This window comes from Heterodontus francisci, chromosome 29 (genome assembly GCF_036365525.1).
Source record: "Heterodontus francisci isolate sHetFra1 chromosome 29, sHetFra1.hap1, whole genome shotgun sequence".
NCBI classification, from domain to species: domain Eukaryota; kingdom Metazoa; phylum Chordata; class Chondrichthyes; order Heterodontiformes; family Heterodontidae; genus Heterodontus; species Heterodontus francisci.
In genome coordinates this window covers 21,667,838-21,690,725 of record NC_090399.1, presented here as the reverse complement: position 1 = coordinate 21,690,725, position 22,888 = coordinate 21,667,838, and the positions used below count along the sequence as shown (strand labels likewise).

Sequence of the window (22,888 nt, the reverse complement as noted above, 5' to 3'; positions counted from 1 at the left end):
ACACGGTTGTTTTATATGAGCTGCTAAACACTGCTGTGCTGCATGGTAACATTTAAAGAACTTACGAACTGATGTTCTAGTCATCTATTTTGTGAAAACCTTTGCTCAGTTCATTTTTGAATCAACATAACTCATTATTTGTTCACAACAACAGATAAAAAATGGGGAAAAAGGACAACAAGAACTCAGTCTACAAATCCCAATGAAAAAGACATGCTTCAATGTAATGTAAGTATTGGGATCAAATACAAGTGAGAGTTTAGAAATACACCTGTTGCTCTGAACCTTTCCATAATTTTCACTCATTATGGTCGTCAGAAATGGATGATTTTGCTCCATTTTGCTGTTTGAGTGGAGAAGGGGAAAGACCTCCCAGTATCTACTGAGCACTGAACTTACTGGAAGCAGAGGTGTTTGGTTCCAGTGATAAAGGGGATTATTCCTCACAGGCTTTGCTCTGTTGAATGTTTAAAATGGAAATGAAATAAATCCAAATCTCCTCTTGTAGGCAAGATGTACAAAATGAAATGAAATAATTTGGTATTCATGAGTTTAAAAACAGAAATGTGAAAATTCATAACCAATTTGCCTTTATCAAATTGCAGTAAATGAACTGTTGAAAAACAAGCCTAAACTTTAGAATATTGTGCGCTATGTGTCGAGATGATTTAAATTGCTCTATTAAAATGCAATGAATTGCTGTCTGGTCAATAGTAAACACATTTTATTAAACCTAGACAGGAGGTTATTTCTGTTGTTTAAAAAAAACCTTGACTAAAAACTTAATCATGTCTAAAAGGAAAAGCTCAATTTATTGTATCATTAAAAAGAGACAAATCAAATTCAAATTACCAAGTTACTAATTTTACATTTTGATTGATTTTACATTTTTGTATGTTTAATTAAAATAAAACTTTTTTAAGCTGTTTGCAAATGTTTAAATTCACGTTTGTCTTTCTATAGGAGCTGAAGGAACTGTTCCTAAATCAAGAAACACAGCAACCATTGAATAACTGAATGAAATCTGGGAGCACTGCTATTTGTGAAAAACTGCTTTAAATCTAGGAGCACTGCTACCGTTGAGGAACTACCTTAAATTTGGAGTTTAACTACCGGGGGAACTTTGAACTCACAGCACATGATATTTTGCCCTTTAATTTGAAGTGAAAAGTCACGGTGTGGAATGTGCATTTCCCCTTATGTTCGTTTGACGAGTACAGAAGCACTTTACTTTTAATAATTTTACAACAGCAAAACACTGTGGATACTGGAAATCTGAAACAAAAACAGAAAACGCTGGGATTGCTCTGCAGGTCTGGCAGTATCTGTCGAGAGAAAAAACAGTTAACATTTCATGTCTGTGTGACCTTTCATCAGAACTGGCAAAAGTTAGAAATGTAATCGGTTTTGAGCAAATGAATGGGGTGGGGGGGAGGCCAGAAGAACAAGAGGGAAGGTTTGTGATAGGGTGGGTGGGGGGCAGGAGAGATTAAATGATACAAGGTTTCATGGTACAAAGCCAAAGAGAGTGGTAATAGGACAAGTAAAGAAACTAAAGATGTGTCCGGATGAGGTCCCTTTTGTATCCACAATTGGGGAAAAAGAATTCTTCCCCAAAATCGCTTGCATCTGATTTTCCAAATTTCCAACTATCCATCCTTTGGCCCTCCGTTTGCGACAATACCTCTGCAGTTGTTGATATATTCATCCATGCCTTTGCCTCCCTCTTCAAAGCTCTTGGCCCAAGATAACTTTCCCTGTCTCTTATCCCAGTTGTTCTCCCGGTAGGACTCACATCTTTGCCACCTGAAGTCCAAGGGATACAAAATTCCATGCACTGCACGCCCAACTGGCATAGTCCATTAACGGCCATCTCACTGGAATGCGCTACCTGAAAGAACAATGGAAGCAGATTCAATCGTAACTTTCAAAAGGGAATTGGATAAATAATTGAAAAGTAAAGGTTTGCAGTATTGTGGGCAAAGATCCAGAGGGGTGGGACTTAATCGATAGATCTTTCAAAGAGCTGGTACAGTAACAATGGCCTGAATTGGCTTCTATGTGGCTGTACCACATTGAGCTCTATCAAGCCTCTTTCCCCACTGCCAAAACCGTCCATTATGTGGGGATCATGCTGGAGGGTAAAATGTCCCTTTTTCAACCATCAACTTCCTGCTTAAATGCTTTTTCCCTTCCCCTCGACCATCATGTATAACAGTTCATGCTGTTCTTTGCCGCTATGTTGGAGACCATCTGTTCAGCTGCCTCTTCGCATTCCTGCCGTTTCCACCAAGCCTGCCCTCAAACATCCTAACTTGGCACCAAACCTCCAATTCTCATTTCCTCCACACTTTCTGCTACTCCCCCATGCCTTTGCCAAGCTCATCTTGTCCAGGGGAGCGACCTCACGACTTCCACCACACTCACACTAAACTCCTGACCATCTAACATCTTTGCTGGTCCCCATGCAACGTTGTAAATGGTTCTCTCTCCTCCAGCTTTGGTCACCCATCTTGCTGTTTCCTCCTTTGGCTTTATTTCGTGACGACTCCGTGAGCTATGTTTAATGTTTATTTTTGCAGTAAACCGCCCAAGGAAGATAGCACTACATCTGAGAAGATTCTGACCCAAAAGGTTTTGCTTTGGAGACCACCTTTTTTTGTGGGGAATCCTTACTGAATATGAGGACTTATTATTCAATTGAAACATTTGATTTTTCTGTTAACTTTTTTTTCATTTTGTTCATGTTTTTATTCAAAAAAAATAAAAGTAATAGAGTAGCTCTGTATTTTTGTGGATAATGCTATCTCTTGTTACTCTGAGATCATATGAGCTTTATGTTGTTACTGATAAAGCCAACATTTATTCACTAAATGCTGGCCTACCTAGCGAAGCCCACATCCTGTGAAATAACTCTTTAAAAAAACTATCCCTACTTGCCCTGGAAAAGGGTTGCTTTCTTGAATTGTTGCAGTCCACCTGGTGAAGGTACTCTCTCTCAATGCTTTGACAACTCCTAACTGTTTGGTAAGTATGGGAAAACCCGTTCTGGAAAGGAAAACATCTCTGCGTATGGCATCCTTTTTAATTGGTTTGAATGAAGACAGACAATTAAAGGTTTCATGTGGGAGGGGAGCAGTTATATGTAACAAGAGTGAAACTATTGATTAGATATGATGTGAGGGAATTTTATCAATCTCATTAGCCCCGTGGAGAAGGAGCAGTTATTGATAAAGGGCGTCAATTAAATTCGTTTTTTGGGGCTGTATTTTAACATTTGTATGATGTCATGCAGAAATGTGTGCTTGTCACAAAGAGGGAGTGAGATAAATTTATAACAAGTGTCAGTTTCTGATTATTTACGTTGTAAAGACCAAAGATATTGATTTTTGCAGCACAGAAACAGGCCAATCAGTCCAACAGACTCATATGCTCCGTGTGAGTCGCTTCCCATTTTACTTCATCTCGCCCAATCAGCACATCCTTCTATTCCTTTCTCCCTCGTACTTATCTAGCTTCCCCTTATATACATCTATGCTATCAATCTCAACCACTCCATGTGATAGTGAGTTCCACATTCTCGCTATTGAGTAAAGAAGTTACTCCTGAATTCCTTACTGGATTTGTTTCTGACTATCTTATTTATGGCTGAGTTTTTGACACCCCCAGACATGTGGGAAACATCTCTATGTCTAACCTATCAACCTAATTGAACGATGGAATACTTTTGAGGGGTTGAATGGTCTAATCCTGTTACTCTGTTCCAATGTTTGTATTTCAGTCGAAGTTGTGGCACCACATTGGGAATCGCTAGAGGCTATTCTACTGATGCCGAGATCCCAGTTTAGAAACCCATGGCTTAAGATGACAATTAACTTTTTAAGGGAACATTTTAAATAAGAAGAAACTGTATCATGATGCTATGTGTTTGACTACGAGGTTCACCAAATTTTTTTAAAAGGCTGATGTATAAGTAAAGAGCTTCATTTAGGTCCATTGCAACTAGATCACATCAGTTTCCGAGAGATTTGAATAGTATTACAGCTGGCGTTTCTACATTGATGGTGGACAAGCATTCCTTCTGAGAAACTCAGCTGGAAACAGTTAAACAGAATCTGTATCAAAATGCAACTTAAAGGAAATGGGACGTCTAGTGTGTATGTTGTCACTTTTAGTCTCTTTGCTCCATAACCTTCTGGTCAACTATTCTCTGTGATCTTGTCCTATCTACACCTTCTCTTTTGTTATCTCTTGCCCCACCCCCACTTTACTTGCTTAAAAACTTTCACATTTCTAATATCTGCCAGTTCTGAAGAAGGGTCACTGACCTGAAACGTTAACTCTGCTTCTCTCTCCACAGATGCTGCCAGACCTGCTGAGTATTTCCAGCATTTCTTGCTTTTATTTCAGATTTTCAGCATCCGCAGTATTTTGCTTTTATTTTAGTGAACACTGGTGCACCGAGACATAAAATCAAACAGGACACTCTAATAAAACATACAAACAGAAAACTGAACCAACTCACATACACGCACGGTTTTCTTTTACTGGTCAGTATTTTAAAACCTACCATGTGAATCTTCCGATTAACTTCCTTTAACCATTATGTTTCAATCCAAGCACCACTCTCTGTCCGTTGCCCATAACCTGCTGTAATGCGGCCACCAGAAGTTTCACTGGATCTTCTACTCACTCTTTCTCCGCCTCTACTGCCCGTGGTTTCAACCCTGAGGGACTCCCGCTTCCTGGCTTCCTCACCTTCCGGAGACTTACACTCCCTACTCCAGTGTCCCTAGAATTTATTATAAAGGATATGATAACTGGACACTTAGAAAATAATGGTAAGATTGGGCAGAGTCAACATGGATTTATGAAAGGGAATTCATGTTTGACAAACCTGTTGGAGTTTTTTGAGGATGTAACTAGCAGAATGGGTAAGGAGGGAATCAGTGAATGTGGTTGGATTTTTAGAAGGCTTTTGATAGGCCCTACACAGGAGGTTAGTAAGCAAAATTAGAGCACATGGGATTATGGGTAGTATACTGGAATAGCCTGAGAATTGGTCAACGGACAGAAAACAGAGAGTAGGAATAAACGGATCATTTTCAGGTTAGCAGGCTGTGGCTAGTGGGATACAGCAAGGATCAGTGCTCGGACCCAAGCTGTTCATAATCTATATCAATGATTTGGATGTGGGCACCAAATGTAGTGTTTCCAAGTTTCCTGATGAGATAAAACTAGTTGGGAATTAGAGTTGTGAGGAGGATGCAAAGAGGCTCCAAGGGGACAAACTAAGTGAGTGAGCAAGAACATGGCAGATGGAATATAATGTGGAAAAATGTGCAGTTATCCACTTTGGTAGGAAAAACTAAAATGCAGAGTATTTCTTAAATAGTGAGAGATTGGGAAGTGTTGATGTCCAAAGGGACCTGGGTGTCCTTGTTCATAAGTCACTGAAAGCCAACATGCAGGTGCAGCAAGCAATTAGGAAGGCAAATGGTATGTTGGCCTTTATTACAAGAAGAATTGAGTACAGGAGTAAGGAAGTCCTCCTGCAATTATATAGAGGGAGTGCAATGGAGATTCATCAGACTAATCCCTGGGAGGCGGGATTGTCTTATGAGGAGAGATTGAAGCAACTGGGCCTGTATTCTCTAGCATTTTGGAAAATGAGAGATGATCTCATTGAACCATACAAAATTCTTACAGGGCTTGACAGGGTAGACGCAGGCGGTATGTTCCCCCTGGCTGGAGGTTCTAGAATCAAGGGACACAGTCTCAGAATAAGAGGTTAGGACTGAAATAAGGAGGAACTTCTTCATTCCGAGGGTGGTGGATCTTTGAAATTCTCTACCCCAGAGGCTGTGAAGACTCAGTCATTGAGTATATTCAAGACAGAGGTGGATAGATTTCTAGATGTTAAAGATATCACGGGATATGGGGATAGTGCAGGAAAATGGTGTTTAAGTAGAAGATCAGCCATGATCTAGTTGAATGGTGGAACAGGCTCAAGGGGCTGAATGGCCTACTACTGCTCCTTTTTCCTATGTTCCTAATCATTTAAGCAATACGCATATAGGGGTAAAAACAAACAACTCTGCTTTACATTAATGAATCCAAAAGCAATTTCATGATATACACTGCTGGGATTACAGAGGCAGAATTTTTAATCCGTTATTGTAAAATTTTGAAGCTCAATGCCAAGCTGATCTGATATTACTGCATCCCAATTTTAAATGCATTCATATTTGTAAGCTTGTTTTTTTGTCACATACATCAAAATATATACAGGATACAGTAGGCAAGTGGTTATGTTGCTGGGCCAACAAGCCAAAGGTCTTGGCTTCAAATAGCAGCATAGCAAGTTACAACATTTGAAAGTTTCTGGACTGGCATCAAAGAAAAGATGAAGCTGGTGTAACGATAGTCGTGAAAAACAACTGCACCAGGGCTGCAATGTGTACTATCTACAAGATGCATTACAGCAACACCAAGGCTTTGAAAGCACCTACAAAGCCCATGACCTCTACCACCTGGAAGGACAAGAAGTGCAGGCACATGGGAACATGGCTATTTCCAAGTTCCCCTCAAAGTCACATACCCTGCTGACGTGGAACTATATTGCCATTCCTTCACTGTTGCTGGTCAAAATCCTGAAACTCCCTACCTAACAGCATTGTGGGTGTATCTTGTTAGGACCTGGTGAGGAAGGGGTGTCAAGCTCCCTTCGTCCCTTTCCTGTTTTGGCCGTAACAGGGTTAAACTTTTAAAAGAGTGTTTTTAGCTTAACACCTCAGTGAGTCCTTGCTCACTGCTCTCTAATTGCAAATGAACCAGGCAGGTTTTCTTAGGTTTAAAAAAGAAAGATGAAAGTTTCTTAACCTTATCACTCTAACACGGTTAAAATTACTAAAATAAGTAACACAACCGCGCTAGCATGCATATGAGATAAACACACACAAATTGATACAGAGGGGGGAGAAAGAATTAAGGACGGGGTGGGGCGAGGGTTTTCTTTTCATTCATTCAGGGATGTGGGCGTCGCTGGCTAGGCCAGTATTTATTGCCCATCCCTAATTGTCCTTGAGAAGGTGTTGGTGGTTGAGTAAGAAATGGAATTCAGTTCCTGTCTTTGTTTTGCTGCAAAGTCCTTGGTTGAAATTGCAGTCTTGCAGTTCTCGCTACGGACTAATGCACATTTTAAAACTTGCTTCTCTGGAACCAGAAGCCTGAAGGGGTCCTCTGTCTTGTGGCTTAAACTGCTGCTGTGAGTCCCTGGGACTTTGCTTGAGAGAGAGAGACAGAGAGAGAGCAGTGCTTTCTCCTTTGAGTTCAGTTGCAGTCTACCACAAACCTTTCTGTGAGGCACAATTCAAACAGTCCCCAGTCTGGCCAGCAGGGATGTCATGTGACCATCTTTGTTCGAAACAGCATCTTCTGCGAGGGTTGTTGATTCTCAAAGTTCTCCAGTCACACTCAGTGGGATGTGGAGCTCTGGCTCTTAAACAGATAAAGAAGGCTGATTATTATGATTGATTCAACAAACAAAATTGGTCTGGGCAATGAGCACTCCCATTGTCTCTCTATTCAACTGTCTCTGAGAATGCAAATGTGCAACCAGGTTTTCAGCCATTGAGCTCTGTGGTATTTCTTTTTTAAAACAAGTTATCTGCAATGTCCAGTAAAAAGGTTTAAGTAGTGTTCCTTATGACAGAATTAACATGTTTCCATTTGGCAGGTGTGATTTCAGTCACAATCTTTACCACATGGACTGTAGTTGTTCATGAAGGTGGCTCACTGCCATCTTCTTCAGGGCAATTAGAGATGGGCAGTAAAATGATGGCCTAGGCTGTGATGCTCACATCCTGTGAATGAATAAGAAGAAATTACAGCAATGTTGGAGAGAGGTACAAAAGTTCAATTTCTCACTATTGTCATCACTCAATCTAATATGGACAAAGATCCAACTGAAAGTACATGGTTACGACTCGGTAAGAAAGGTGTCCAGGGTTCCCTCTCAGCCTTCACCTGGTCTTACTATAATGGGGTTTAATTTTAAACAATGTTTTTAGCTCCCCCTTGGTGAATCCTTGTCCAATTATAAGGCAAAGAAACTAGCACAAACAGGCTTTCTTAGGCTTAAAGAAGAAAAGTTGACATTTTTTTACACTTAAATTCTAATTCGGTTAATGCCTGTGGATACACAACGCGCCCCAGGCTAGCATGCATACGCGATACACACATGCAAATAGAGACAGAAAAGAGAAGAAAAATAAAGTGGAAAAGTTTGAGGTAATATCTGAAGAGTTGTTGTTACGGTTCTTCGAGCTCTTGGTAGAATCCTTGATTGTAGGTAGATCCTGCTTTTCATTGGGGTCCAGTATTCTTCTTAAACCTTGTTCACTGTAGGAGACTTTTCTCTCTTGGGGTTCGTGTGTCTTCAGTGGACTCAGAGGCTTGAGAGAAAGTGATGGGAGCAGACAGGAGAGATCTTCTCAGTTCAGGAGCAAACCGATGTTCTGCCTTTGAACTCTGGCCAGTTCAAAAAGAAAACGCTGGAACGGCCAGGTAATCATGTGACCAGCTGGTCTAACCAATCCTGGCCCTTGTGGATTGTATCCTCCTTAGCAGGCCCTGGAATGCGCTTCCTCACCTTCATGTGTTGGTATGTAAATGTTTTTTCCAGCCACAGCTGATCTGTTTAACAAATCATTTCCTCGCTCCAACAACAGTTAAAAATCAATGTTCATGACAAAATTGATGTGCCTCATTCTTGACAGGTGGGGTCTAGCATGACAACATATTGGAACAGGAGCAGACTGCACAGCCCCTCGAGCCCATTCTGACATTCAGATCTGTAACCTAACTCCATTTACCCTCCTTGGCTCCACATCTCTCAGAGCACACAAATCTTTCTCTTGCAGCTTTTGGGCTTCAAGTTTTTTGGTCAGTCTCCCTCCCTTGTTTCTTATTGTTTGAAAATTGTCTGCCATACAGAGTCAAAGACAAGACTTATCCTGTCAGCCTTCCAATTAACCCTCCCTTCTCCCAATCAGTAATTAGTCTTGTATTAAAGAATGCCTTTCTGAACCAACCAAGGATCATTTGGTAGCTAACCTTTCAGATTAACGCAAATGTTGTTGGCTATTTTTTCTCAATGCTTTTACGTTCAGAGGTTCGTTATCTCATTACGAGACAGATCTACACAGAAGTGGTTTTCACTTTCTGCTCTCTAGGTCTCGCCATTTTACTGAAAGCAAGCACTTTAAAACTTGACAATCTCCCAAAATCCCTCTACCATGACATCTTGTCTACACTGTGACCTGTTCCTAAGTTTTCCCATGTTACCACTCTAATAAAAGCAAAATGTCAGATTTTCAAAGTTAATTGAGAGTTTATAATTGCTAGCTTTTAACAATTAGTACTCTGGTTAGTAACCTAATAATCTTGCGTAACCTTTCGAAGAAACATTCCGTGTCATGTTAGGCAAGAAAGGAATTTGCAATTCAATTTGTCCCAACTCATCCTATTCCTGCCTCTCAATGTGACTGGTGTTTATTTCTCATTGTGGTGAGGCTGACACTTGGTAAACCAGTTTGATAACATTTTATTGCACAATAATTTCTCTCAAATTATGCTAATCTCTCTAACTTTTACTGGCAACCTTTATCCAGCTTCACTTTTTCAAGTATCCTTTAGTAACTCCATATTTTTCTAAAAAGAGATACTTGGATTTATACAGCCTTAGGATATCTGAAGTGCTTTACAGACAAGTACTTTTTGAAATATAAACAAAAAATGCCGGAAATACTCGACAGGTCAGACAGCATACGCGAAGAGAGAAACAGAGTTAATGTTTCATATTGATGGCTTTTCATCGTGTACTTTCTGAAGTGTATTCACTGTTCTAATGTAAAATGAATGTACCAGCCAACTACTGGACAGCAATCTCACACAAAACAGCAACAGAGTCATACAGCACTGAAACAGGCCCTTCAAGTCTGTGCTGACCAACAACCACCCATTTATACTAATCCTACATTAATCCCATATTCCCTATCATTCTCCAACCACCTATCTACACTAGGGGCAATTTACAATGGCCAATTTACCTATCAACCTACAAGTCTTTGGCTGTGAGAGGAAACTGGAGCACTCGGCAGAAACCCACACGGTCACAAGTAGAACTTGTAAATTCCACACAGGCAGTACCCAGAACCAAACCCAGGTCGCTGGAGCTATGAGGCTGTGGTGCTAACTGCTGTGCCACTGTGCCACCCTCACCAGAAGAAACCCCTCATGCTAAAGGTGAATTTTGATATAATACTAGTTTTTCTTGTAGGGTTAATCCCTCTGACTGACAGCCAAAGCAGATAATAGCTGTCTTTTTCTCACAATGCCAAATGTACTATCTGAGGGGCTCATTAAACCACTTTCTTCCGGTTAGAAGTTTATCTGAGGAGACTACACCTTTATTATGGATAGTAGTGGGATAGTATATTACCAAACCCATTAAAAAAAACAACAGAAGTTGCTTCCAGAAATTATTTTGCAGAAACCAATATAAATTTATTATTCTGTAACAGACACATAAAACCTCTTCCAGACATTGATTAGCAAACAAATTTAAGTTTGCCAACTTTTGTCCAGCTAAAATTTGAATGAAAAGTTACAGCATATAAAGACATTAACACTGGATAAATTTTGTTCCATTACAGTTTGATCAGATTATTTAAGTTCAGGCTGTAGCATCTCTGTAGTCAAGATAGAGACTTAAAACCATCAACATTTTAAAGTTACTTATAATGCTTACAACTTGTATCCTACATTTCAGTCAGTGACATTCATTGCTAGCTAGTTTCTGTAGCTTACATTTTTGTTCATCCTCAGTACTGCACGACAGTGTCAGCATGATTTTATGCTCAAGACTCTGGAGTGGGACTTAAAACCGCAACCTTCTGACTTAGAGGCAAAGGGGTCATTATCACTGTATTTATTGCTATTATAATTCCCAGAATAGTGCATAATCTGATACCGGGAATATACATGAACTGGCCCTAAGACTTTCTTCTTCATTTGTTGAAAGTTAAATTGAAACCAATAAACTCTTCAAAGTGTTATCACTTACAAGCTATCAAGTGAAAGAGGTAAGTTTTAAGGAGGATTTTAAAAGAGGAAAGAGAGGTGAAGAGGCAGAGAGATTTGTGGTGGTGGTGGGGAGGAGAAGGGGGAGGGGGGGGGGGGGGGTGACTGTGAAATTCCAGAGCTTAGAGCCCAGACAACTGAAGGCACAACCACCATGGTGGGATGAAGTAAATGAAACAGATGAAATGTTCATGCATTTCATTTGCTCCAGTCAACTCTAATTTACTCCCAAGTACTGCAGAAGGCACTTTTTTAATTTGCCAAAGCCCCTTATGAGGACCTTGCTTAAGCAGTTGGCGATATTGACCAAATCTAGTGCACAGTCCTGGACATCTAGACCATCAGTGTCTGGTACAGTAGAAGCTTATCTGCACCATGTTAAAGGCTGAAGTCGGTTATATAGCCAGTGAACAAATTCCGATACTTGGGATATTTACTGTTAAACCGCTGCTTAAGGAGAGCAAACAGCGAGTCATGGTAAATGGTTGTTTTTCAAAATGGAGAAACATAGACAGTGGTATTCCCCAAGGGTCAGTGCTGGGACCACTGCTATATGTAAATGACTTGGATCTTGGAATAGAGTAGAATTTCAAAGTTTGCCAATGATACCAAACTTGGAGGAGTGGCAAATAGCGAGGATGATACGAATCACATGCAACAGGAAATAGGCTAGCAGAACGGACAGACAGGTGGCAGATGGAATTTAATAGAGAGAAACGTGAGACAATGCATTTTGGCAGAAGGGATAGGGTGAGGCAATATAGACTTAATGGCACAGTATTAGAGGGACCTGGGGGTACTTGATCTCTTCATTGAAAACTGTCGGCGAGACATTGGTCGTCTCAATTTCTCTGCCCCCCTCACTCACTCTAACCTGTCCCCCTCTGAACTTGAGGCACTCCGTTCTCTCAGGTCTAACCCCGACATGGTCATCAAACCTGCAGACAAGGGTGGTGCTGTTGTTGTATGGCGTACCGACCTCTACCTTGCAGAAGCTCAACGCCAACTCACAGACACCTCTTCCTACCTCCCTCTGGACCATGACCCCACCACCGAACATCAAGCCACCGTCCAAAGAACTGTCACTGACCTCATCTCCTCTGGAGATCTTCCCTCTACAGCTTCCAACCTCATAGTCCCGCAACCCCGGACAGCCCGCTTCTACCTCCTTCCCAAAATCCACAAACGGGACTGTCCCGGCAGACCCATTGTGTCAGCCTGCTCCTGCCCAACTGAACTTATTTCTTCCTATCTAGACTCTATCTTTTCTCCGCTGATCCAGTCTCTTCCCACCTACATCCGTGACTCTTCTGACGCCCTACGTCATTTTGACAATTTCCAGTTTCCTGGTCCCAACCGCCTCCTCTTCACTATGGACGTCCAATCGCTCTACACCTCCATCCCCCACCAGGATGGTTTGAGGGCTCTCCGCTTCTTCCTGGAACAGAGGCCCAACCAGTCCCCATCCACCAACACCCTCCTCCGCCTGGCTGAACTTGTTCTCACATTGAACAACTTCTCCTTCAACGCCATGCATTTCCTTCAAGTAAAAGGTGTCGCTATGGGTACCCGCATGGGTCCTAGTTATGCCTGTCTTTTTGTGGGATATGTCGAGCATTCTTTGTTCCAGTCCTACTCAGGCCCCCTCCCCCAACTCTTTTTCCGGTACATTGATGACTGTATCGGTGCAGTTTCCTGCTCCCGCCCCAAACTAGAAAACTTTATCAACTTTGCTTCCAATTTCCACCCTTCTCTCACCTTTACATGGTCCATCTCTGACACTTCCCTTCTCTTCCTCGACTTCTCTGTCTCCATCTCTGGGGATAGGTTGTCTACCAATATCCATTATAAGCCCACTGACTCCCACAGCTACCTCGACTACACTTCTTCACACCCTACCTCCTGTAAGGACTCCATTCCATTCTCCCAGTTTCTCCGTCTCCGACGCATCTGCTCTGATGATGCTACCTTCCATGACGGTGCTTCTGATATGACCTCCTTTTTCCTCAACCGAGGATTTCCCCCCACTGTGGTTGACAGGGCCCTCAACCGTGTCCGACCCATTCCCCGCACCTCTACCCTCACCCCTTCCCCTCCCTCCCAGAACCGTGACAGGGTTTCCCTTGTCCTCACTTTTCATCCCACCAGCCTCCATATCCAAAGGATCATCCTCCGCCATTTTCGCCACCTCCAGCGTGATGCCACTACCAGTCGCATCTTCCCCTCCCTTCCCCTGTCAGCATTCCGAAGGGATCGTTCCCTCCGCGACACCCTGGTCCACTCCTCCATTACCCCCACCACCTCGTCCCTGTCCCAGGGCACCTTCCCTTGCAATCGCAGGAGGTGTAATACCTGCCCATTTACCTCCTCTCTCCTCACTATCCCAGGCCCCAAACACTCCTTTCAGGTGAAGCAGCGATTTACTTGTACTTCTTTCAATGTAGTATACTGTATTCGCTGCTCACAGTGTGGTCTCCTCTACATTGGGGAGACCAAGCGCAGACTGGGTGACCGCTTTGCGGAACATCTCCGCTCAGTCCGCAAGCAGGACCCTGAGCTTCCGGTTGCTTGCCATTTCAACACTCCCCCCTGCTCTCATGCTCACATCTCTGTCCTGGGATTGCTGCAGTGTTCCAGTGAACATCAACGCAAGCTCGAGGAACAGCATCTCATCTACCAATTAGGCACACTACAGCCTGCTGGACTGAACATTGAGTTCAATAATTTCAGAGCATGACAGCCCCCCACTTTACTTTCATTTTTAGTTATTTTTTCTTCCTTTTTTTTGCATTCCTTTTTACATTTTTTACAATCTTTTTTTGCATTTATTTCATTTCATCTTAGTTAGTTCAGTTTGCTTACCCACTGTTTTTTTCAGGTTGTTTTTCTTCAGGTTTGCACTTGCTGATGTTCAATATTCAGTATATTCACACCTAATCTGTACTAATGCTTTGTCTTTCAACACACCATTAACATATTGTTTGCCTTTGCTCCGTGACCTTTTGGTCAGCTATGTGGCCTGGTCCAATCTGCATCTTCTCCTTTGTTATCTCTTGCCCAACCCCCACCTCACTTGTTTATAATCTGTGACTTTTCTAATATTTGTCAGTTCCGAAGAAGGGTCACTGACCCGAAACGTTAACTCTGCTTCTCTTTCCACAGATGCTGCCAGACCTGCTGAGTGAATCCAGCATTTCTTGTTTTGGTACTTGTACATTGATCTTTGAAGGTGGCAGGACATTTTGAGAGAGTGGTGAGCAAAGCATATGACATCTTGGGCTTCATAAATAGAGGCATAGAGTACAAAAGCAGGGAAATTATGCTGAACATTTATAAAGCTCTGGTTAGGCCCCAAACAAGATTACATCTAGTTCTGGTCAGCACACCTTAGGAAGGATGTGTGGGTCCTTGAGAGGATGCAGAGAAGATTTACCAGAATAACTGTATGGATGGAGAACTTTAGATACAAGGTTAAGTTGGAAAAGCTGGGGTTGTTCTCCCTGCAGCAAAGGAGACGGAGGGGAGATTTGATCGAGGTGTACAAGATTATGACAGGCTTTGATAAGTTAGACAAGGAGAAACCGTTCCCATTAACAAATGGTACAAGGACTAGGGGACACAGATTGAAGGTTTTGAGCAAGAGATGCAGGCGTAATGAGGAAAACTATTTTTTTTTTACGCAGGGGTTGGTAATGAGTTGGAACTTGCAGTCCATGAGGGTGCTGGAAATGGAGACAATGATTTCAAAAGGAAATTGGATGAGCACTCGAAGGAAATAAATTTGCAGGGCTACTGGGATCGAGCGAGGTAGTGGAACTGACTGGATCGCTCCAGGGAGCCAGCATGGACTCGATGACCCAAATGGCCTCCTTCTATGATGTAAATGACTGACTCCAGGACAAACAGCAGATGTGGTCAGAAAACTGAACTTCTCCCCTTGGTAACAGATGCTGCTAACATTCTCCCCCTCAGTTTTGTTGTTAGTGTCAGCTGTGGCTCAGTTTGTAGCACTTTCATTTCTTGTATCACAAGGTCCCAGGTTCAAGTCCCACTCCAGAGCTTGAGTACAAAAATCAAGGCCGACACTCCAGTGCTGTACTGAGAGAGTGCTGCACTGTCAGAGGTGCTGTCTTTTGGATGAGATGTTAAACTGAAACCCTATCTGCTTGCTCAGGTGGATGTCAAAGATCCCATGGCACTATTTCGAAGAAGATCGGGGAATTATCCCCTGGTGCCCTGGCCAATATTTATCTCTCAATCAACATCAAAAAAAATTGTTTGATCATGATCACATTCCTGTTTGTGGGAGCTTGCTGTGTTTAATTTGGCTGTCATATTTCCTATGTTACAACTTCGAAGTAGATTTTTTAGAGATACAGCACTGAAACAGGCCCTTCGGCCCACCAAGTCTGTGCTGACCATTAACCACACATTTATACTAATCCTACACTAATCCCATATTCCTACCATATCCTCACCTGTCCCTATATTCCCCTACCACCTACCTATACTAGGAGCAATTTATAACGGCCAATTTACCTTTCAACCTGCAAGTCTTTTGGCTGTGGGAGGAAACCGGAGCACCTGGAGGAAACCCACGCAGACACAGGAAGAACTTGCAAACTCCACACAGGTAGTACCCAGAATTGAACCCAGGTCGCTGGAGCTGTGAGGCTGCGGTGCTAACCACTGCGCCACTTCGTTAGCTGTCAGCACTTTGGGATGTCCAGTGTTTGTGAAAGACACTGTATTAATGCAAGTCTCTTTTACCCTTTTCAATCCATGTTGGCTCCCTCTAATCAGCTGAACTTTATCTAAATGCTCAGTCACTCCGTCTTTAATTATAGATTCCGATAACTTTCCCACAACAGAGGTAAGACGAACAGATCTATGGGGCCGGATTTTATTCTGGTGACAGGGGCACTGTAGAGGGCCGGAAGGGGGAAGCCCGCCTCGGTTCTCCGTTGGACCCCCATTGAAATTTCACAACGGGCAGGCAATTCCCTGCCGTTGGGTACACTGTCCCTTTAAGAAACAAGCTCCCACCGCAGAGCTGCCGGGCAATCGGAAGGCTGGCAGTTCTGCAGTACTGGCAGCAAAACTGGGAGCAGTGGCCACTGCTGGGTACTACAGGAGGTCCTGCAGTACAAAAGAGAAAGGAGACCCGAAGAGAGGTAAGAGGCCTGGTGATGGGGTGGTGGGTGGCGTTGGTCAGGGTGAAGGTGTCTTCCTGGGTAGGGGTGGCAATCGCCACCATGGGGCATTCTCGGCCTTCCCCGCCCTGGCCAAATGGCAAGGGGCCCAGCCAACATCGAGAACAGCACCCCTGCCATTTAGTTTGCCCCGCCCCGCCCCCATGCCCTCCAAGGACAAAACAAAATTCTGCCCATAATCTTATGGTTTCTCTCTTTCATCTGTTATGAGCAGGTGGGAAAGAGGTGTAGGATTCCCTTTCAGTCTTCAGCTGGTCTTACTGTAACAGGGTTTAATTTTAAACACTCCCGTGTTTTTAGCACCCCTTGGTGAATCCTTGTTCAGTGCTTTCCAATTATAAGGCAAAAAAGCACAAACAGAGTTTCTCAGGTTTAAAGAAGAAAAGTGAAATGTTATTAATCTTAAACTTAAACACTAATTCGGTTAATACCGATGGATACACGACGCGCCCCACACTAGCATGCACATGCAATACACACATGCAGATAGAGACAGAAAGAGAACAGAAAAAATAAAGTGGAAAAGTTTGAGGCAATATCTGAGGAGGTTTTTTTTGTTACGGGTCTTCAAGCTCACTGGGGTCCTTGATTGTAGGTAGATCTTGCTTTTTGTTGGGGCCCAGTATTCTTCTTAAACCTTGTTCACTGTAGGAGACATTTCTCTTTTGGGGTTCATGTGTCTTCAGTGGATTCGGAGCTTGTGAGAAAGAGATGGGAACAGGCAGACAGGAGAGGCTGTGGCGAGCCAGCCAGGAGAGATCTCTTTCAGCCCAGGAGCATTCTGCTTTCCGCAGACTCTCAGTTCAAACTGTATAATTCAGAAAAAAAAAATCAGACTGCCAAGCAAGTTAGTCATGTGACTAACTGGTTTGATCACATCTGTTTGAGGATTGTCTTGGAGCAGGGGATAGCTCCTTTGTTCCAAACACTGTCTGTTAATATGCAAAAATGTCTTTCCAGCCAGGTGCCTGGCAATCCCTTGTAAACAGGCCTTCTCTTCCCAGCAACAATTTGAAATTTAATGGCCATGTGGCAAAATTAATGTGCCTCATTCTTGGCAGGTGGGGACCTGCATGACACACCTTTCTTAAATAATATTGTTCTTGCTGCTCCCGGTGGCAGGCGAGTAAAATGACGGCCTGCATGCCACAGAGCCGCCGCGCAGTAGATTAAATACTCAGGTCAGCCCACTCCCTCCCCCACCTCCACCCAGTCACATGGAGGGGGCGGGCTGTCCAATGCCAGAAATGGTGTCAGCCTCCTGTCCGCAGTGGAATAAAATTCTCACACCCCTTTCCCACTCCCCAATAACAATTAAATTAATTGTCTGCCATTTCTCCTCCCACAACACTTACCTTTGGACTATGACATTTCCCCCGCAAACTGTACAAAGTTCGCAGTTCACCCCTTCCCAACATCCCCTACACTGATGATGATTATTTGACCCTGTTCCCCCAACCCCCACACTAAAAATCTTAGCTCCCACCGCCCCTCCCTCCCCCACTTGTGTCACGCCTGCTATCCCCAGACAGGGAAGTGAAGGAACAGGAGTGCCGGCTGCCGCACCAAAGATCGCGGTGGGCCCATTAAATCACGGTAAGTTTATTTAAATTCATTCATTTTATTCCTTTACGTATGTAGATGGAGGCCCCGTCGCCCAGCGGCAGGGAGGCCACCACAGAGCCTCACTGCTGCTGGGAGGATTGGGCCCGGCCCGGCCCTCCGGGTGTCAGGGTCCGTGGTGGGCCTCTGCAGGCACGATCTTCCGGCCCACCTCGACACGGAGTCCGACGTCTGGGGCCCAGTAAAATCCAGCCCATAGTATGTGACTAAACAATAATACATTTAATTCTATATCTCTGGGACGCTCCAGCTAAATGTTTGGCAATTGGAAATGCTGCAGGATTACACAAAGTTGTGATATGAGATCGTCTCGGATTTTCCTGCACAATGTGATCTGCCTGTCTAAACAAAGAAGAAGTGGGGATGATGCCGATGATTACTCAGTGTACAATACCATTTGCAACTCTTCAGACACTGAGGAAGCCCATGTCCGTATGCAGAAAGACCAGGACGACATTCAGGCTTGGTCTGATACGTGGCAAGTAACATTCACGCCACAGAAGTGTCAGGCAATGACCATCTCAAACAAGAGAGAATCGAACCATCTGCCCTTGACATTCAATAGCATTACCACTGACCACCTCCATGCGCTTATCCATTGTCTCTCGAGATAAGGAGGGCAAAGAAGACCATGGATGAGTAGCCCGTCATCAACATCCTGGCGATTACCATTGACCAGAAACAAAACTGGAACAGCTAAATCAATACTGTGACGACAAGAGCAGTTCAGAGGCTGGGAATTCTGCGGCAAGTAACTCACCTCCTAACTCCCCGAAGGCTGTCCACCATCTACAAGGCACAAGTCAGGAGTATGAGGGAATACTTGCCTGGATGACTGCAGCTCCAACGACACGCAAGAAACTTAAAACCATCCAGAACAAAGCAGCCCACTTGAAAGGCACCCAACCCACCACCTTGAAAATTCACAGCCTCCACTGCTGATGCACAGTGGCAGCAGTGTGTACCATCTACAAGATGCACTGCAGCAAGTCACCAAGGCTCCTTCGACAGCACCTTCCAAACCTGAAAACTCGACCACCAAGAAGAACGTGGGAACACCACCAACAGCATGTTCCCCTCAAAACCATACACCATCCTGACTTGGAACTATATTGTCATTGTTTCTCTGTCACTGGATCAAAATCCTGGAACTCCATCCCCAACAGCACTGTGGGTGTACCTACATCACATGGCCTGCAGCAGTTCAAGAAGGCAGCTCACCACCACCTTCTAAAGCAATTAGGGATGGGGAAAAACTGCTGGCCTTGACAGCGAAGATCACATTTCATGAATAAATAAAAAAAACTGACCTTGTCCAAATGTGATTTAGTGGCGCTGTTAGAACAATTCTACGATTACTCCAAGCCATTTACCAAAGGAAGGATGTCGGGACTGCTTCAAATCTGGCTGAAATTGAGTTGGTATGAATGGTTTTAATGAATGAGATTTTTCACATTGATGTGATGATGGTGCTGGGTTGATATTGAATGGATATTTTCACATTGATGTGATGATGGTGCTGGGTTGATATTGAATGGATATTTTCACATTGATGTGGTGATGGTGCTGGGTTGATATTGAATGGATATTTTCACATTGATGTGATGATGGTGCTGGGTTGATATTGAATGGATATTTTCACATTGATGTGATGATGGTGCTGGGTTGATATTGAATGGATATTTTCACATTGATGTGGTGATGGTGCTGGGTTGATATTGAATGGATATTTTCACATTGATGTGATGATGGTGCTGGGTTGATATTGAATGGATATTTTCACATTGATGTGATGATGGTGCTGGGTTGATATTGAATGGATATTTTCACATTGATGTGATGATGGTGCTGGGTTGATATTGAATGGATATTTTCACATTGATGTGATGATGGTGCTGGGTTGATATTGAATGGATATTTTCACATTGATGTGGTGATGGTGCTGGGTTGATATTGAATGGATATTTTCACATTGATGTGATGATGGTGCTGGGTTGATATTGAATGGATATTTTCACATTGATGTGATGATGGTGCTGGGTTGATATTGAATGGATATTTTCACATTGATGTGATGATGGTGCTGGGTTGATATTGAATGGATATTTTCACATTGATGTGGTGATGGTGCTGGGTTGATATTGAATGGATATTTTCACATTGATGTGGTGATGGTGCTGGGTTGATATTGAATGGATATTTTCACATTGATGTGATGATGGTGCTGGGTTGATATTGAATGGATATTTTCACATTGATGTGATGATGGTGCTGGGTTGATATTGAATGGATATTTTCACATTGATGTGATGATGGTGCTGGGTTGATATTGAATGGATATTTTCACATTGATGTGATGATGGTGCTGGGTTGATATTGAATGGATATTTTCACATTGATGTGATGATGGTGCTGGGTTGATATTGAATGGATATTTTCACATTGATGTGGTGATGGTGCTGGGTTGATATTGAATGGATATTTTCACATTGATGTGATGATGGTGCTGGGTTGATATTGAATGGATATTTTCACATTGATGTGATGATGGTGCTGGGTTGATATTGAATGGATATTTTCGCATTGATGTGATGATGGTGCTGGGTTGATATTGAATGGATATTTTCACATTGATGTGGTGATGGTTCTGTGTTGATATTGAATGGATATTTTCACATTGATGTGGTGATGGTGCTGGGTTGATATTGAATGGATATTTTCACATTGATGTGATGATGGTGCTAGGTTGATATTGAATGGATATTTTCACATTGATGTGATAATGGTGCTGGGTTGATATTGAATGGATATTTTCACATTGATGTGATGATGGTGCTGGGTTGATATTGAATGGATATTTTCACATTGATGTGGTGATGGTTCTGTGTTGATATTGAATGGATATTTTCACATTGATGTGGTGATGGTGCTGGGTTGATATTGAATGGATATTTTCACATTGATGTGGTGATGGTTCTGTGTTGATATTGAATGGATATTTTCACATTGATGTGGTGATGGTGCTGGGTTGATATTGAATGGATATTTTCACATTGATGTGATGATGGTGCTGGGTTGATATTGAATGGATATTTTCACATTGATGTGATGATGGTGCTGGGTTGATATTGAATGGATATTTTCACATTGATGTGATGATGGTGCTGGGTTGATATTGAATAGATATTTTCACATTGATGTGGTGATGGTTCTGTGTTGATATTGAATGGATATTTTCACATTGATGTGGTGATGGTGCTGGGTTGATATTGAATGGATATTTTCACATTGATGTGGTGATGGTTCTGTGTTGATATTGAATGGATATTTTCACATTGATGTGGTGATGGTGCTGGGTTGATATTGAATGGATATTTTCACATTGATGTGATGATGGTGCTGGGTTGATATTGAATGGATATTTTCACATTGATGTGGTGATGGTTCTGTGTTGATATTGAATGGATATTTTCACATTGATGTGATGATGGTGCTGGGTTGATATTGAATGGATATTTTCACATTGATGTGATGATGGTGCTGGGTTGATATTGAATGGATATTTTCACATTGATGTGATGATGGTGCTGGGTTGATATTGAATGGATATTTTCACATTGATGTGATGATGGTGCTGGGTTGATATTGAATGGATATTTTCACATTGATGTGATGATGGTGCTGGGTTGATATTGAATGGATATTTTCACATTGATGTGGTGATGGTTCTGTGTTGATATTGAATGGATATTTTCACATTGATGTGGTGATGGTGCTGGGTTGATATTGAATGGATATTTTCACATTGATGTGATGATGGTGCTGGGTTGATATTGAATGGATATTTTCACATTGATGTGATGATGGTGCTGGGTTGATATTGAATGGATATTTTCACATTGATGTGATGATGGTGCTGGGTTGATATTGAATGGATATTTTCACATTGATGTGGTGATGGTTCTGTGTTGATATTGAATGGATATTTTCACATTGATGTGGTGATGGTGCTGGGTTGATATTGAATGGATATTTTCACATTGATGTGGTGATGGTTCTGTGTTGATATTGAATGGATATTTTCACATTGATGTGGTGATGGTGCTGGGTTGATATTGAATGGATATTTTCACATTGATGTGATGATGGTGCTGGGTTGATATTGAATGGATATTTTCACATTGATGTGATGATGGTGCTGGGTTGATATTGAATGGATATTTTCACATTGATGTGATGATGGTGCTGGGTTGATATTGAATGGATATTTTCACATTGATGTGGTGATGGTTCTGTGTTGATATTGAATGGATATTTTCACATTGATGTGGTGATGGTGCTGGGTTGATATTGAATGGATATTTTCACATTGATGTGATGATGGTGCTGGGTTGATATTGAATGGATATTTTCACATTGATGTGATGATGGTGCTGGGTTGATATTGAATGGATATTTTCACATTGATGTGGTGATGGTTCTGTGTTGATATTGAATGGATATTTTCACATTGATGTGATGATGGTGCTGGGTTGATATTGAATGGATATTTTCACATTGATGTGGTGATGGTGCTGGGTTGATATTGAATGGATATTTTCACATTGATGTGATGATGGTTCTGTGTTGATATTGAATGGATATTTTCACATTGATGTGGTGATGGTGCTGGGTTGATATTGAATGGATATTTTCACATTGATGTGATGATGGTGCTGGGTTGATATTGAATGGATATTTTCACATTGATGTGGTGATGGTGCTGGGTTGATATTGAATGGATATTTTCACATTGATGTGATGATGGTGCTGGGTTGATATTGAATGGATATTTTCACATTGATGTGTTGATGGTGCTGGGTTGATATTGAATGGATATTTTCACATTGATGTGATGATGGTGCTGG

General features: G+C 42.3%; 1 protein-coding gene across 2 annotated transcripts in view; it reads left to right on the top strand.

Annotated features, from left to right (window-relative positions):
* Positions 1-1,418, top strand: part of LOC137345974 (carcinoembryonic antigen-related cell adhesion molecule 1-like) — a 55,569-nt gene extending 54,151 nt beyond the window's left edge. For both annotated transcript variants that reach the window (XM_068009240.1, XM_068009238.1), the window contains 2 exons: positions 155-228; positions 964-1,418. In XM_068009240.1, the coding sequence (XP_067865341.1) occupies positions 155-228; positions 964-1,017 (128 nt within the window). In that variant the 3' untranslated portion in view covers positions 1,018-1,418. The remainder of the gene's footprint in view (positions 1-154; positions 229-963) is intronic.
* Positions 1,419-22,888: the final 21,470 nt, after the last annotated feature.